General features: G+C 43.3%; 1 protein-coding gene across 4 annotated transcripts in view; it reads left to right on the forward strand.

Moving 5' to 3' along the window:
• Window positions 1–1,726: 1,726 nt before the first annotated feature.
• Window positions 1,727–17,857, forward strand: part of chchd3a (coiled-coil-helix-coiled-coil-helix domain containing 3a) — a 102,642-nt gene continuing 86,511 nt past the window's right edge. Inside the window, exons 1-4 of one of the 4 annotated variants that reach the window (XM_045722272.2) lie at window positions 1,727–1,980; window positions 3,460–3,801; window positions 4,687–4,897; window positions 12,550–12,643. In XM_045722272.2, coding sequence (XP_045578228.1) covers window positions 1,900–1,980; window positions 3,460–3,801; window positions 4,687–4,897; window positions 12,550–12,643 — 728 coding nt within the window. In that variant the 5' untranslated portion in view covers window positions 1,727–1,899. The remainder of the gene's footprint in view (window positions 1,981–3,459; window positions 3,802–4,686; window positions 4,898–12,549; window positions 12,644–17,857) is intronic. The other 3 variants (XM_082977792.1, XM_082977793.1, XM_082977794.1) reach the window with 3 other exon arrangements.

Below are 17,857 nucleotides of genomic sequence, written 5' to 3' on the forward strand. Positions count from 1 at the left end.
GTTGTTCAATCCAATCTGTATACAATATGTCTCTTGGATGTCTAACCATGTGCTCCTGAGGGCATTGCTGCCCAGGGTAAATGTTTATTATGTAATATGTTCACACAAAGCCACTGTCTGGAGATAAGATAATATCAACAGGGGAAATGTTTCTCCCACTTTTGGCTTCATTAAAAACCTTTAAAAACCTATTATCCAGAGAAATAGAAACACATGGGGATGCTCTGTGTGTGTATGTGTGTGTGTTTGGTTTTACTATCTTTGTAGGGACCAGAAGTCCTCACAAGGATAGTAAAAACAAGGGAAATTCAGACAAGTGGGGATATTTCGCTGGTCCCCACAAGGAAAAATACTATTTTAGGGGTTAGGGTTCCAATTAGGGTTAGAATTAGAGTTAGGGGGTAGTTTTCGTTTTTTTAAATAGATTTTACCTTTATTTAACTAGGCAAGTCAGTTCAGAACACATTTTTATTTTTAATGACGGCCTAGGAACAGTGGGTTAACTGCCTTGTTCAGGGGCAGAACGACAGATTTTTACCTTGTCAGCTCAGGGATTCAATCTTGCAACCTTTCGGTTACTAGTCCAACACTCTAACCACTAGGCTACCAGGTAGGGTTAGAATTAGAGTTAGGGGTTAGGTTTAGGGTTAGGGGTGACGGGTTAGGGTTAGAATCAGAGTTAGGGGTTAGGTTTAGGGTTGGGGGTGATGGGTTAGAATCAGAGTTAGGGGTTAGGTTTAGGGTTAAGTGTGAAGGGTTAGGGTTAGGGTTAGGGGTTAGGGAAAATAGGATTTTGAATGGGAATCAATTGTTTTGTCCCCACAGGGACAGTAAAACAAATGTGTGTGTGTGTGTCTGCCTCTAGATCACACAGCTGTGAAAGGTTGTGCTTTGCTGCTGTCTGCTTAACAAAAATAAAAAACGGATTTAGTAAACAAAAAGGTCTGCGAAAATGCTATCCCCTATTTTTTTCACTATCCCCGGTTTAATACCCAACAAAACCATATGCTCAAAATATTCTAAAAACGTTACTACGAACCCACATATGTACTGATTGCCTTGCTCATTGAAAGCTATATGCGTAGGCTTAGTAGTCCATATGGAATTCACCTCTGGGTTTTGCTATAAAGCTGAGGGATGGGTCTGGAGAAATGTTACCACTGTCAAATTCAAAGATGGACCTAGATTATAGGTGCAAGGACTGATTGTCCATGCATCATTGACAGTTTTCAACATATTTTGAATTTGTACATTGTTTGTTTACAAAAATTGAAATGACAACAAAAACATAGACAATTTAATAAAATAACCTTAGCTTGTGCTTGATGGGGTTTGATGGAGTTTTAGCTGACGGAGCTATTTATGCGTTTATTTTTCCCAAAATCATTAGGCCAATTGAAATTACCATTGAACAGCAGTGAATATGACAGATAGCCCAAACTCCTCTGTCTTTTGAAAGTATAATCCAAACTGATTAACAATTGTATGGTTTTAAAGACCTAATATATATATATATATATATATATATAGCTAACTATAAAGTGTTGCATTTATTTTGAGTGGGTTACATCATGTCTTCTTTCTTCTCCCCACCAAATATCTATTTATTTGTTGGTTAATGTGTATGCATACACAATTGAAAGTGCACTGTAATGATCCTTTTGGCTCTTAAAATATTACCCAACCAATGGACATCTCTGTTGCACAAGACGTATTCGCACCTCCAATAAACGCAGCCTTTATTGGACAGCTGGCATGCTACGGAAGTGTCTCCGTGTGTGCGGCCCTGCAGCTCCCTGTCCCGGGTGTACGACTTCACAAATTTGGCTAAAAACAGGTGGATGACAACAATTTCCATTGCATGCAGTTAGGTATCACTTTCGCTGATTGTAGTCAGAGATGGGAGCGAACAATAGCACCCGCCGCGTCTCCTTTGAGTCGGATGAAAATGACAACATCACGGTTGTGAAGGGCATAAGGGTGAGTACTGAAAGGATAACAACAATGAGGTACTGCATAACCCAATGCTGCTCTGAAGTATTGAAGCGCGTTAAAAACGATAGGAACGACTGACTGCATTATTATATCCTTATTACCAAACAAATAGACAATGTTATGCCAGAGTAACGTTTGTTATGGTAGCTAGGCTAGGCTTGCTCTCAGTTTGACACTGGGGTTTATGCAATGGCCTCGCGTTGTCTAAATTATGAATGACTGGATACAGCTAGACCTAGTTCTTAGTAATGACGACATTTAGTTTATAATAGATAATACTTTTATTTTATGACCTTGTTATTAACATTAGCTTAGTCCATGTTACACCATTAAATCCATGTCATGAAAAACACGTGTCGTGTACTTTCTCTCTGACGTGTAAGCTGATAAGTGTTTAACTGTTGCAGTGGACCCTGCGTGCCTATTGAAGTTAAATATAGGTTGAGAGGCTTTAGTTTAGTTTCAAGTTAAGACTAGCTGGCACGAACATGCCTATTGTGAAGCACCTTGTTGCTAGAAGACTCGAGACAATGTTTGTTTACATGGAATAATCTGCTGTTGTGTTTTCCCTCTGCATTCTTGCCACGCGTGCTTGTACACATCAATAAACAAAACATACCTTAGGGTTGTAGATTGTACACCCACATATCACAACCAGTGTTATACAATGGCAGCATTCTGCCTTCGCTCTACAGTTTTCAGCCAACCACAATCAAGACTGTGTTTTAACATTTAGAAATGTCAATAATCATCGCTTGTGATAAGGCTTTTGAAACGCCCTTTTATCAGCAAGGAAGAATCCTTTAAATGTAAAATATACACTTACTGTAGCAGGTTTGCACAGATCCATACAGCTATGGGTGCCACCATTCGACTAAACTACACTTCCACTACACTTCCAGAGTTGCTAGATAGCTAATTAACACAGGTCGTCGGTTACCTCTAGTCTTCTGTAAACCATTGCTGTAACATGGAGATATGGCCGTGTGGGAACACACACACCTTGATAGGGTTAATCTATTGAACCTTTTTGTTGTTGTTTGAAATTATTTCTCGCTGATATGAAAGACAAAGTCTTTATGCTTCCAAAACCATACCGCAAGCAACGCCTGTTAATGTTCAGACCGATGCCTTCGTCCAATCACTCATATGTGTTATGTAATGGAACAGGGGGTCATGATCAAGGCTAGCCTAGGCCTAACTAATTGGGGGTGTGTGCCACTGCTAAGTGCATATTGGGATAACACTGCGCAGGCTGTTGTAATAGAGCTAGTGCACCTAGAGTTGTAGCCTTGTGTGATTAAGTTGGCTTGGCAAGTAGATTGTGAGAACTTGCCTTTTAGACTTTGGAGTGTGGTGGAGTTGAAGTGTTTAGTGTTGCTCAGATCTGGTATCCTTGTTATTTGAGCTTTTTTCTCTCCTGTTGGTTTTCTCTCACATATTGCTCTTCTCTCTCTTCTGCAGCTCTCTGAGAATGTCATCAACCGAATGAGGGAGCCCATAGCTCCCCTTCTTCCCCCCTCCCTTCCACAGGTCCCACCCCCTGTTGCTGCTCCCTCCCCCCTCATTCCAGTGCCTCCCCTCAGACCCCCCTTCGATCCCATCACCTCGCTTCCACCCATAGAACCCATCGCACTACCACCTCAACCTCCTGCACCTGTCACTGAAGTAGTGGCCCCACCTCCACTTCCACCCTCCATGGAACAGGTAGCAGCTCCGACCATCATTGACATGGTGATCCCACCTCCTACCCTAGCTGCTTTAAAGCCTGTGGCGTCCCCTCAACCACCTGCATCTGTTGAGCAGGTAACCCTCCCACCACAGGTTGAACCCCTGGCCCCTATCCCTGTTCCCGCTCCTGTTGCTGTGGAACTCAATACCATACCTGCACCTCGTCCTGTAATCGAACCCGTTGCTTCTACTCCTGTAATCGAACCTGTTGCTTCTACTCCTGTAATCGAACCCGTTGCTTCTCCTCCTGTAATCGAACCCGTTGCTGCTCCTCCTGTAATCGAACCCGTTGCTGCTCCTCCTGTAATCGAACCCGTTGCTGCTCCTCCTGTAAACGAACCCGTTGCTGCTCCTCCTGTAATCGAACCCGTTGCTGCTCCTCCTGTAATCGAACCCGTTGCTGCTCCTCCTGTAATCGAACCCGTTGCTGCTCCTCCTGTAATCGAACCCGTTGCTGCTCCTCCTGTAATCGAACCCGTTGCTGCTCCTCCTGTAATCGAACCCGTTGCTGTTCCTCCTGTAATCGAACCCGTTGCTGCTCCTCCTGTAATCGAACCCTTTGCTGCTCCTCCTGTAATCGAACCCGTTGCTGCTCCTCCTGTAATCGAACCCGTTGCTGCTCCTCCTGTAATCAAACCCGTTGCTGCTCCTCCTGTAATCGAACCCGTTGCTGCTCCTCCTGTAATCGAACCCGTTGCTTCTCCTCCTGTAATCAAACCCATTGCTGGTCCTCCTGTAATCAAACCCGTTGCTGGTCCTCCTGTAATCGAACCCATTGCTGATCCTTCTGTAATCAAACCCACTGCTGCTGCTCCTCCCGTAATTGAGCTTATTGCACCTCCTCCCCCACCTGTAATTGAACCCATTGCTCCGCCTCCCCTTTCCTCTTCATTGGCATCCATCTCTTCCTCCCCTGCTGTTGAGTCTGCTGCTCCTCCAATGGAAGCTTTCTCCCTGCAGCCTGCAGTCAAACCCATCGCTCCGCCTCCTCCCCCAGCTGAATTAATTGCTCCTCCCCCTTGTGAACCCATTGCCCCTCCTCCTCAGCCCCCAGTGGAAGCTTTTGCTCCTCCTCCTGCCCCAGAACCAGTGGAAGTTGTTGGCCCCCCTCTTCCTCCTCCCACCCTAGAGCCAGAACCAGTGGCTGCAGCACCTCCAGCAGCACATGCAGGTGAGTTCTACTATAGCGTACAGACATAAGGGTCTCCTTAATGTGTTTACAAACATTGCTGCACGAGGGTGACGCACGCAATTTGGTGGCAAAACAAGGGGGAGTTGTTATAGAACGGCAGCAAAAATGTTGCTTGAGTGCATTTCACACTACTTTTGGATTATAATTGGATTTTAAGGCTTGTATGAATGTCCTGCTTACTATGTTTGTCATCATCGCAAATCAACTGCATTATACTTAAAAAACACATTTGGCTAGCCTTTGCTACACCCTATATCAATGATTGTTAGCATCCTAGCTAACAACTGCTGCATCCAAAATAATTATTTTGTAAAGATCACAACCAAGGGTTGCCATAAGGGTCTCGGTGGCACCATGCTTACCTGACACGCATACATTCATTCACACCACTCAACCTGTCAATGAGATTGTCAGTTAATTTACTGGTTCAGTTGGATTATTGCACTGTGTGCTGGTATTTGACCACCTCGTAACTAATTCAGAGGTGGTCAATCGTATTGCTGCCTCCACTTCCTCTGAAATGAGCTAAAGCAATTTGGCTTAAATTGACATGTTCACACAGCAGGTCACAGTCATGACCCCAGGCATCACACTGTTCAGTGGGTTAGAAGTCCAGTTTTTGGGATCTATACTCGATGATCATTTGGGAATCTTGACCTTACTTTTAAGTCAGCCCACGCATACAGCACAAATGTTCTCTCCCCTCTGATTGTAATTAGTCTTCGTTCTCAGGATTCCGCTCACAGTGGCCTCTGGTATTATGATTCATTGGCATCGCCAAAGCGCTAATGAAACGATGAATTCTTACTTGTAATAAAGCTAATGAATTGATGCCGCACTTAAGCCCATTTCCTATATTTTAGCCCACTAGGCAGCAGAAACCATTGCCATTTTTTCCTCCTCTGTTTTGTGGAAATCCTTTAGCAAATTTGACTGTTTTTCACTGTTAAATGAGATGCATTCTTTCCATCCACTAGCCCATTTGCTTAGGGATGCTTTGCATCTTGCATGTTAAGGGTCACCTTACACTGGTATCGGAGTGTATCAGGTTTTTGCCATAGGGAAAGGACTGTTGAAGGTAAGGCAGGAAACGATGGGGACGTGGGAGGTTCCATCACAGATGATGACAACGGTGGGCGAAGAGGTTTCCCCATCCTTGACGGCAAACAATGGGTGTGATAATTAAAAAGTGGCCATCTTAAAGGCATGCTGCACTGCCTCTGGTGATTAAAACGACACCTCCTCAGTTTCACACAACAAATCAGCCGGGCATCATTATGAAAAGGCTGTGGGCGTGCATTTGCTGCTTAAGTGTTCATCTGGAATAGAAATCTCCCTAGCAAAACTCCCAAGCCACTTATCAACTGTCAGCCATGCTGTACTGTAAGTTAACGCTATCAGGTCTTTCTTAATATGCTGTTTGGGCTCTCTACTTGAGGACATTGTTAATACAATTGGTCTTGTAACAGCATGCTACTCACACGTTCTTAACAAAAACACTTTTGTATAAATTTGTTTTCATTAGCGCCCGGCCATTCACGCAATCGCTCTCCGTTTTTCTGTCTGTCAAAAAAATCACTCCCTATTGTCCACGTTAATTGCTTTGCAGATTAAAAGATAAACACGGCAATGTCTCACTACATTTTTTTTATCAGGGATTTGTATGAACTGTTTTTGGGGGATTGTGTATTATTGGAAAAAAATGGTCAGTTAGTTCCACTTAAAAAGCAACATTTTAAGAATTGTCTTTAGTGTCTTTGAAAAGGTAATACGCTTTTTCTATTTAAATTTTTTTCTCCTTTTCGGCCAGTAAAGGACCCTTGTTTATAGTACTAACAGATGAGAGGTCTATTAGCCCTGCGTGTCATTTTCACCCTATTCATCATCATATTAATAAGATCACTTTATTGGTTAATTGCACAGAAGGTCCAACTGAAATTTGACTTCTGCTTTTTAAGACACACATGCTTACATACCAATACAGGTTTTGGAGAGGTGCGGTAGGATGCCACACTGGACACGCAAGGAGCTCTTGTTGTGGGGTGTTAAGTGCCTCGCTCAATGGCAGGAAATGGCATGTAGGATTTGATACCAGCAACCCTCCGGTTGCCAGCTCACTTCCCGCCACATTTTTCCAGTTGGACCCGGGATTCTAACTTTCAAACCTATGGTTGCTGGCTCGCCACCCTAACCACTAGACTACCTACCGCCCCAGTACAGCATGTATACAGTATGTCCAGACTTAACATTTGAGATGAGGCAAAGGTCTCCAAGGAGCTAGTGTTTTTGGCAGTGTAGTTTTGTTTTTAACCGTTGATTTGAGCTCCACATCTTTCGATACGGGTCATGGTTGGACCACGTGTCTTTTTGAATTTAGGTGAAAGTAACAGACCCCAGACGCATTAATAAGTCAGTTTAACCAAGTACAAATCAAGTTGTACGTTTTGGTGCATGAGTCAGTTTCAGTTTCTCTCCTAACTTACCTAAGTTGGTATGTTAGGTAATGCAGAGCTGCATATTAATTTCCACACAGGTTACCATTGCAATCAGAGTAAGAGTTGTGTTCTGTTCCTGCCCACGTCACCAGACAGTAATAACACTCACATCTGACTAATGAGCTTTGAGTTGGAGGAAAAAGATTTCTCTCTCTCCTCTTCCTTCCCTCCCTCAGTATGTGTGGTAGAAAGTACTATAATTTTTTTTATGTCAGGGGTTCGTCAGGTGCATGGTGGTTTGGTTATTAGATGACTGCAGTACACAGGTGGAGCTTTTCTATAGTGCTATAACCTTCATTCGTTGTGTTCTTGTGACGGCTTCAAATTCTTCTCAACGTGTGGCCTACAAGCACAGTGATGTAAGTCGACATTGAAAGAAAGGATACATGTTTTAAAGGTTGTCCCATGTTCATTATACACTTAGTGCACAAAACATTAGGAACACCTTCCTAATATGGAGTTGCACCCCCATTTGCCCTCAGAATAGCCTCAATTTGTCAGGCATAGACTACAAGGTGTCAAAAGCGTTCCACAGGGATGCTGGTCCATCTTGACTCCAATGCTTCCTACAGTTGTGTGAGATTGTCTGGATGTACTTTGGGTGGTGGGCCATTCTTGATACAGAAGGGAAACTGTTGGCCGTGACGAACCCAGCAGCGTTGCAGTTATTGACACATTCAAACCAGTGCACCTGGCACCTACTACCATACCCCGTTCAAGACCACTTACATTTTTTTGTCTTGACCATTCACCCTCTGAATGGCGCACATACACAATCCATGTTCTTTAACTTGTCTCCTCCCCTTCATCTACACTGATTGAAGTGGATTTAACAGGTGACATCAATAAGGTATCATAGCTTTCAGCTGGTCTGTCATGGAAAGAGGTGTTCCTGATGTTTTATACACTGTTTAAATGCACTCAACAGGAAAAAGTCAACTTGGCGTATCGATCGCGTCTTACCTTTTTGAAAAACTCTGCTCTCTTGCAACTCTGCAAGTCTTGTTAAACAGTCACCAAGGCTCGAGCCCAATACCACATTTTCATAAAGGTTGCAATTTAATGAGGGGAGGGGGCGGTGTTGATTGTGTGCCCACGAGTGGTGGTATGGAGTTAGACCTCTTGGCTGTCTCTAAATCACGACCTAGTCGCGTGTGTGCTGATTACAGTATGGTCAAGGTTGAGTCTCCTACACCGCTCTATGCAGGTTATAAATATTCATACTCCTGCGCCCACATACTGGCTAGCCCGGCCTAATAGCCTGCTTATAGATGACTAGGGAGAGAGAGTTGTAAGGTGAGTGGAGCGGTATAAAACACCCGCCAACGCATAATTCTCCCTCTAAAATGGCTTCCCTGGTCTTCATCATCAAATGGGAAGTGATCAGTTATTCTTGTGATTACATTACATTTTAGTCATTTAGCAGACGCTCTTATACATTTCATACATTTTTTTCCCCCCCGTACTGGTCCCCCGTGGGAATCGAACCCACAACCCTGGCGTTACAAACAGGCGAAGGTAGGGGAGCGAATTAGTGAAATGAATAGATGGACGTTTTTGCACGAGACAGCGGCTACGAGGGTAGTTTTTCTTTTTGAAGGTGTTGGAAACAGTGCGTCTGCAACGTGGTGGTGAGGCGTGCAGAAGTGGTAATGTTGCAGATTATGCCCTCTATGCGGGTCACGGGGTTAATGAAACGTCTGATGAGAAGCGCAGTTTGCCTCCCGTCTATCTCCCTTTGCCAAGAAACAGCTCCTTTCTAGCAGTTTTTTTTTTTTCTCATCGGGGTTTAAATGGGGGAAAAAATCTCAAAGATCAGTTTTTAATCTCTTTAACATTTCCATGTTCTACTCAGGATTGACATGGGGGCTCTGTTGATCTGGAATTGTCTATGACCCCCGCCTAGCCAACGGAGTGCCCGAAGGATCCTTGAAGGACCCTTGACATGTTTATCCTATCAGAACCCATTCTACGGCTGACTCCCTTTTCCTCGGAGTAGGGAAGTACGGGGAGAACATGGAGTATGATAATGATGAGGAGGGTTGTAATTGCAGACCTACGCAGTTTGGTCCATAGTCTTCACAAAATTGTGTAAGACCACCAGAACTGTTGAGTCAGGCCAAACGCTACATAACATCCAATGATAATGTAAGTGTAGTCTGGGGAGGCTGTAAAATTGATTCCAGTCAAGACCGATAACACAGGTTTATTTCTCTGTAGTCTTCCAACACTCAGCCTGCTTCAGATAATGTGTTGGTTGCTGTCAGCAGTTAGCTCTACAGCTAGTGTTTCTGACGTATTCTTGGTGACAGTTGTGCTGGGCCTACTCACTTTCAGGGTCAATTGAAGTGATTGCAGTCATTTGTTTACCATGTTTTCAAACTTTCTTGACTGATTAGCATCATCAAAATCATATTATATTTTATTGGTCAATAACATATTTAGCAGATGTTATTGCTGGAGTAGCGAAATGCTTGTGTTCCAAGCTACAACAATGGAGTAATATCTAACAATGCACACATCTAAAATAATGGAATTAAGAAATATATTAATATCAGATTGCGCAATATCTCGGTGGCATTGACTAACATACAGTATATACATATGAGATGAGGAAAGCAGTATGTAAACGAGGAACTAGTGTTCCATTATTAAGTGACCAGTGATTCTATGTATATAGGGCAGCAGCCTTTAAGGTGCAGGGTTGAGTAGCCGGCTAGTGGTGGCTATTTAACAGTCTGATGGCCTTGAGATTGAAAAACAGCTTCTGTCTCCCAGTCCCAGCTTTGATGCACCTGTACTGACTTAGCCTTCTGGATGGTAGCTGGGTGAACAGGCCGTGGCTCGGGTGGTTGATGTCCTTGATGATATTTTTTGCCTTCCTGTGACATTGGGTGCCGTAGGTGTCCTGGAGGGCAGGTAGTTTGCCCCCCTGTGATGTGCTGTGGAGACCACACCATCCTCTAGAGAGCCCTGCAGTTGACCATTTCAGATGGTCAGTGTTGTGTACGCTGAGGAATACACTATTTGCCGCATGTTTTTTGCACAACATGACAACATTCCCTTAGCATTCTCTCTCCAAGTTTCTACGGACGGCTCTCTGTCTACCCGCCTTTACGCTCTCATTCTGTTCTCTGAAATTAGGTTGGAGAGGGGGGGAGAACAGGAGGGAGAGGAAGGAAAAGAGATGGAAGGAGAAACAAAGGGGAAGGAGAGACAGAAAGAGAGGCAGGTGGTTAGACAGAGAGAAGGAGAAAATGAGAGAGCGGGAGAAATAGGATTGACCTTACTTGCAGCAGGCTGGGACTCCAGAGTACTACCTGTGGAGCTCTTTTCTGTTTTAAGAACCGTATCTTTAATTCACTTATCAAATATCAGCTTCCCGGAGAGATGATACATGGAGGGGCCCCTAACCCCGGCATCCATTACCCTCAACCCACTGTTTGATTAATGCCTTGCCCGCAGAGAAATATGGTATTGAGCCCAGGCATCTTCACGGTAACAAGAAGCTATCTATTCTTGGCCTTGATGAGAAGGTACTTAGACCCTCCTTTTTGACACTTTCTTTTGGAAGGATTCTAGTCTCTGTTTTTATTGATGCGACAGTCAGTAGAGGGCACAGGAAAGACAGGAGGGGAGGCTGTAGACCCCTTCGTTGATACTCAAAGGGAACATAAAAGTTCCCATTGACTTAAGGCCCCATTAGAATTATTGTAACAGAGCTGCAATGGCATGCTCGTCTATTTTAATGTGTCAATCCGGTCTGAGATAATGACTCACCTGAACCAAGGAGGGGTCATAGTAATGAGTCAGGTTGACTATTATGCACTATTTAGCTAACACATGGAAGGACACCTGCTTGTGCCTGGGCTCTGTTAGCCTGAGAGTTGAATTAACTCAAGAGACTGAGACTACTGCACTCCTAGGGGGGTACTCCGCATGCTCCACACACACACACACACACACACACACACACACACACACACACACGGAAGCGCCTTGCCAAGGACATCTCTCAAGCTAACTGAACCTCAGATCCGGTGAATTGATTAGGGAGGCTTCATGCCTCATTTTCCTCCCTCCTACACTCATCCCTCTATCCCTGTCTGTTCCCCTCCCTCTCTTGTTCCTCAATCCCCCCCATTAGAGGCATTTTTATTATTTAAAAAAATATATATATTTTTACTTTTTTAAAAATATTTTTAATAATTTTTTATTTTAGGTCCTATCCTTCTCGGGACTAAAGGGGGGGGTACCCAGCAGACTAGAAGCTGGGCTGTAACAAGCTCCAGTCACAAACCGTCTCCAAGGGCTTTCCTGCTCTGCTCTACAGTGTGTTAGAGATCATAGGTGTTCCACTTGTTCAGCAAATGAGAGTTAGCCAGCCAGCCAATTTCGGTGTGTGTGGTGTGTGTGTGTGTGTGTCCTTCACCGTTACACTGCGACCGGGTCTACCTGGTAATAAGAGGCTCTCTGACAATGGCGATTATCCCATCTCTCTGTAATGCGCCAGTCTCACTTGAGTCATCTGTAAGCACACACCCCTCTCTCTCTCTCCCAGCACTGCAGTGTTGCTGCTGCACCGACACACCGCATGGCACTTCTGCCTTCAGAGCACGTCTTGGCCTCTTAGCTCGCCCCACGTCTTACTTTCATGCTTAATTACCTGCCAAGATAGGACCAAGAAGACACACGGTCAAACACGCCATGACGCCAGTAACATAAATGCAAGGAGTTTGGGAGATTGGGGAAAAAGTAAAGCTATATAAAATGTGTGGGGAGGTTGTGTGTGAGTATGTGATGAGGTTTTAATAGCGCACCACCAATCACCTGCGTGGCAGATCTAACCCTCCCTTCTCCCCTCTGGCTGTATAGCCCTCCTTTCTTCTGGCTGTATAGCCCTCCTCTAATCTCTTCTGGCTTTATAGCTCATAAGGCTAGAGAGCCTGAGAGGCTAGAGAGGCTAGAGGCCAGTCCCACCTCACTACCCTCACAGTACACACACCATGTTTTATTGCCCACAGCTAGTCAACATACGCATGGTAAACAGGCACATCATACAGTACATGTCACACACATACACACACTGGTCCACAGTGCCTCACCCTGGCCTATCTGTCTGTCTCTTTCCTATAGTTGATGAAGAGGAGCTGAGGAAGAAGATCACAGAGGATCTGCAGAAAGGCCTGTTGAAGGAGAGGGCGAAGGCTGAGCAGGAGCTGCAAGCATGGTGAGAGACACACACATGTCCCTATGAACCTCCATGGTTAAACACCACCACATCAGCCTTACCTGTCTACTGTAGTACAGTAACTGTCTTCGAACAGCCTCATACAAAGCAATGCAGTAGGTGTTAGAATGTATCCTGTCTAAGCCCCACCCCTGACCTTAGCCCTTCCATTAACCTCTATGGGACTGAGCCACACCCTCTACTTCTCTGACTGGTCCTTTGGTTTGTTGCATTCTTTGAAGGGTTGTGAAGCCAAACGGTAATTTACCAAAGTTACTGGAATCTTCAGTAATTTTGGTCATTAACAGAAAATATATGGCAATCGCAGTCTTTTTGGTAATTTATACTTGAATAATGAAAAAATGTCTTCATTTTTTTTGTCTATTGTCCATGAGTTTCTATGTGGAAACAGCGTTGATTCAACCAGTGTTTTCCCAGTGGGTATGGTTCAAGAGAAAATAGCCTAATTAATGAAAAACGCATCTAACCAACAATGACATTATTTTAAATTACAACTGCAACTCTTCCAACTATTGACGTTTTTTCACAACTGCCACCAGTTTGACCCCAAAACATTGTCAATGAATACATATTGACTTAGTAAAATAAATGTGAAAAAATATATCAAGGGTATTTCATGCTGTATTTACAGTGCCTTCAGAAAGTATTCACACCCCTTGACTTTTTCCACATTTTGTTGTGTTACAGCCTGAGTTTAAAATGGATTAAATTGAGATTTGTTGTCACTGGCCTACACACAATACCCCATTTCAAATTGGAATTATGTTTTTCGAGAATTTTACAAATTGAATAAGAAATGAAAAGCTGACATGTCTTGCGTCAATATGTATTCAACCCCTTTGTTATGGCAGGCCTAAATGCGTTCAGTAGCAAACATTTGCTTAACAATTCACCTAATAAGTTGTTTAACATGATTTTTGAATGACTACCTCATCTCTGTAACCCACACACAATTATCTGTAAGGTCCCTCAGTCGAGCAGTGAATTTCAAATTCCAATGACTTGCAAAGAAGGGCACCTGTTGGTCAATGGGTAAAAATAAGCAAATTAGACATTGAATATCCCTTTGAGCATGGTGAAGTTATTAATTACACTTTGGATGGTGTGCCAATACACCAAGTCACAACAAAGATACAGACTCCTTCCTAACTCAGAAAGGAAACCGCTCCGGGATTTCACCATGACGCCAATGGTGACTTTAAAACATTTGCATAGTTTAATGGCTGTGATTAAAAACTGGGGTTGGATCAACAACATTGTAGTTACTCCACAAGACTAACCTTATTGACAGAGTGAAAAGAACAAAGCTTGTACAGAATAAAAATATTCCAAAACATGCATCCGAAGTAATACTGCAAAAAATGTGGCAAAGCAATTCAATTGTTTTCCTGAATACAAAGTGTTATGTTTGAGGCAAATCTAATATAACACATTACTGAGTACCACTCTCCATATTTTCAAGCATAGTGGTGGTTGCATCATGTTATGGGTATTCTTTTAATCTTTTGGGACTGAAGAGTTATTTTCACCAGGCACTGGGGGATGAATTCACCTTTCAGCAGGGCAATAACCTGAAACACAAGGCCAAATCTGTGCTGACGTTGCTTACCAAGAGGACAGTGAATGTTCCTGATTGGCTGAGTTAGTTTTTACTTTTATTGACCAATTTGAGAGCTTCAAGAATTTTGAAAATGATAATGGGAAAACGTTGCACATTCCAGGTGTGGAATGCTCTTAGACTTACCCAGAAAGACTCACAGCTGTAATCGCTGCCAAAGGTGATTCTAACATGGTTGAGTACTTATATAATCAAGATGCAGTATATTAGTGTTTTACTTTTCATATAATTTTTGAGAATGTGAGAATTTTTCTTTGACTTGAGTATTTGGTCTAGATCATTGACGACAAATGGCAATTCAATCCATTTTAATCTCACTTTGGAACACAACAAACTGTGGAAAAAGTCATTGGGTGTGAATACTTTCTGAATGTACTGTATAATTTCCTTATTCCAAAAGAAAGGGAGAGAAAGCACACTTTTGCAGAAACCTCCTGCCAATTCTGTGTTCCATTAATAGTAAAAAAGGTCAGATTCATCCCTTCTCCCACATGTGTTCAATCTATTTATCTTCCGAAGCACATCAGCGTTTATTTCGTCCCCCTTACCTCCTATCCTTTTTTTGGGGCTCAATTAATCATGCCTGGGAGAGGGCGCCATCGAGATGTAATTTCCTGGGTGCTGAGTGGGTGATCTATTAGCCAGCCTTGATGAGGCATCGTGGCTTCCTTCCCAGCGCCTTCCCCACTTCTCGGCTGCATCCCAAATGGCTCCCTATTCACTATATAGTGCACTAATTTTTACCAGGGCCCGTAGGTGTAGCCATTGCACTCTGGTCAAAAGTAGTGCACTATGTAGGAAATAGGGTGCCATTTGGGGTACAAAACTCCCTTTTCCTCCCCACTTTGCCACAATAGAGCAGGTGCATGTCCCATCAAGTCTGATAAACACATCATTCCCCTCTAATGGTACTGGATGGGCTCCAAAGACCTACCAGTGAATGACTAAGTCGTTTAGCCTAGCGCTTAATGTAGCTGCTATTACAGTATGGATGGGAAATGCCCCTATAGAGTGAATGGGAGGTGCTAGCATTAGGCTATGGCTATTAAAGTTTTTTGAGGTGTGTTTTAAGGGAGGCTATTCACAGGGACAAAGATCATTGTTTCGTTTTTGAGTTGTTTTGTCTTTTATTGACGTAAATGTGTGCTGTGTATGGACCTCTATTCAGAGAAGTAAACGTACTGTACCAATTTAGTGTAAATTGTGGGCTGCAATTAATTCTGTTCATTATGATGGTGATGTCGCTGTGGGCTCGCTCAGACTGCCTCAAGACCTCCACTTATTTGGTTTACTTCTTCACTGTTTTAGGTGCTTTTTTGTGAACAACGGTCATTCAAAATTAAAAATCAATCATCTGTAAGCTGTTTGCCAGCACGCATGCTCTCCAACGATGTGTGTGTGTCCCTCTTAATACCGTGGCGTAAACATTAGTAAAACAGCTTTACGGGTCATCTTTGTTGATCTGGCTGGTCTTTCCAGTCGGGCCCAGGCACTAACCTAGACAAATTGCTATTGATAAAGAAATGTATTTCCTGTCAGCCATAATAAAATAGAATTTAGAACGAGCATCTGTCTTGGTTTATATGGCATTGTTGGCTGAAGCAACAGGGATGGGAAGAGGTAGTGCTTGTCGCATCTCCCACTGTTGAGTCCCAAATGGCACCCTATTCCGTATATAGTGTGCTACTTTTGACCAGGGCCCATAGGGTTCTGGTAACATTTAGTGCACTATATAGGGAATAGGGTGCCATTTGGGAAGCAACACCATTAAAGGAAAGTACGGCGCTTTATTGACCATGATGCTGTGCTGCTTGGATGGACAGAATCAATATTTCCCTTAATGTCGTGTCCCCACCAAGTTCTCTCCTCTGACTTTTTTTTAATGATGTTTGTGTTTTCATTTGGCTTTAGGAGAGCCAACGAGTCGTGGGAGTGAGACTTGGAGAAGATAATCCACTATAAGATGTTTAACTCCCTTTGCTGTGTGACTCGCTCATGTTTAGTCCTGCCGCATCTCCCAGGGCTGAGGCCCTAATGGCACCCTATTCCCTATTTAGTGCACTACTTTTGACCTATAAGATGTTTAACTCCCTTTGCTGTGGGACTCACTCATGTTTAGGCCTGAAGACATTGTGTGAATGTTCACTTTTCAAAATGGTGGAGGGGGAAGAGGTGGTTGATGCAAATGGCCAGCATACAGTTTGGAACAGAGTGTCTCCAGGATGTTGGATGTGGATTTTCAGCAACTGTAGCTGTTAACAGATGGGCCTAACATGCTGACCACACCGCCTGCGTTGCAAAATAAATGTACACGTTATTCAATCATTTCATCCTAATTACTCGCGAGCGCCAACGAGCGTCTGCATAGCCAGGCACTAAAATAGAACTTGGTTCTAATTTGGGCGTGTGACACGCTGCAAGTCCCGTCTCTCCCATCTCCTCATTGGTTTTTAGGAGCATATACACACGTGAGTGAATGAAAGATGGAGGTCCACACTCAGTCCATTTGGCGGTGGTAATGCACCTTAAAGTTGGTTGCCAACCACCATATAAAATCCATAGAAGAATAATGAATGAGGAGATAAACAAACTAGGTTTCCCCTTTTTTATCTGTGGATAGTTGTCAGAGTAGAGAACACATGATTTTGCGTGACTCAACATGGGTCAGACTTGTTCAAAGATCCAGCAAAAACAGAAAAGCACCATGTGCATTTTAGATAAAATAACAACCCAATGTTCATCTCCCAGGACAAATTATCTAGCAACAGCAACCTAGCTAAATGTCCATGAATGTTTCATGTGTGTTTCGACCTCTCCCCGAATTAATATTATTGGTTTTTTAACCTGCGTGTCATGAAGGTGTCTGGTGGGGATAGACACAATTAACACATGCGCGGTGGCACATGCAGATGCACGGGCAGAGCTGGTTTGGTCTGCATTTAAGGTCTTTGAGTTGGTAGGTGAATGGTACAGTAGGTTAACTCTACTCTGTAAGGTCTGAGTTGGAAGGTGAATGGTACAGTAGGTTAACTCTCTACTCTGAGGCATTGGCCTTCTCTTCTCTCAAGGATATCAAATCTTCCTTCTCTGCACATTTTTTATCCTTAATATGTCATGTCTACTTTTTTGATATTTTCTTTCTATCATTGAGTTTTCTATTCATTTGAATTTATGGGGAAAAGGTCCACCATTATCTTTTAATTGAAAGAGATGTCGGCACAGAAGGCTTTTTCACAGGTTCGCCATCAAAGGTAATTGAACTGCGATGGTGTTTAGCAGACTACTTGTGATCAGGAACCTGTGCTGGAATAGAGGTGTCATGACCAGCTAGCCTAAGATTGGATTGTTTTAAACTTAACTGGTAGTGTTGAATGTAGTACAAACTGAAGAGTCAAGGTGTGGAGTTATGAATGAATTGACCGTTGGTCAAAGCCAATAATGTGAAGCTGTCACAGGCATTTAGTGACCTATGAACTTACCTGGGTCTCACTTTGCAGTAGTTCACTCATTCCCTCCTCTATCATTCCTGTCGTGTGTGTGTGTGTGTGTGTGTGTGTGTGTGTGTGTGTGTGTTA

This window comes from Salmo salar, chromosome 07 (genome assembly GCF_965601325.2).
Source record: "Salmo salar chromosome 07, fSalSal1, whole genome shotgun sequence".
In the NCBI taxonomy this organism is placed as follows: Eukaryota; Metazoa; Chordata; class Actinopteri; order Salmoniformes; family Salmonidae; genus Salmo; species Salmo salar.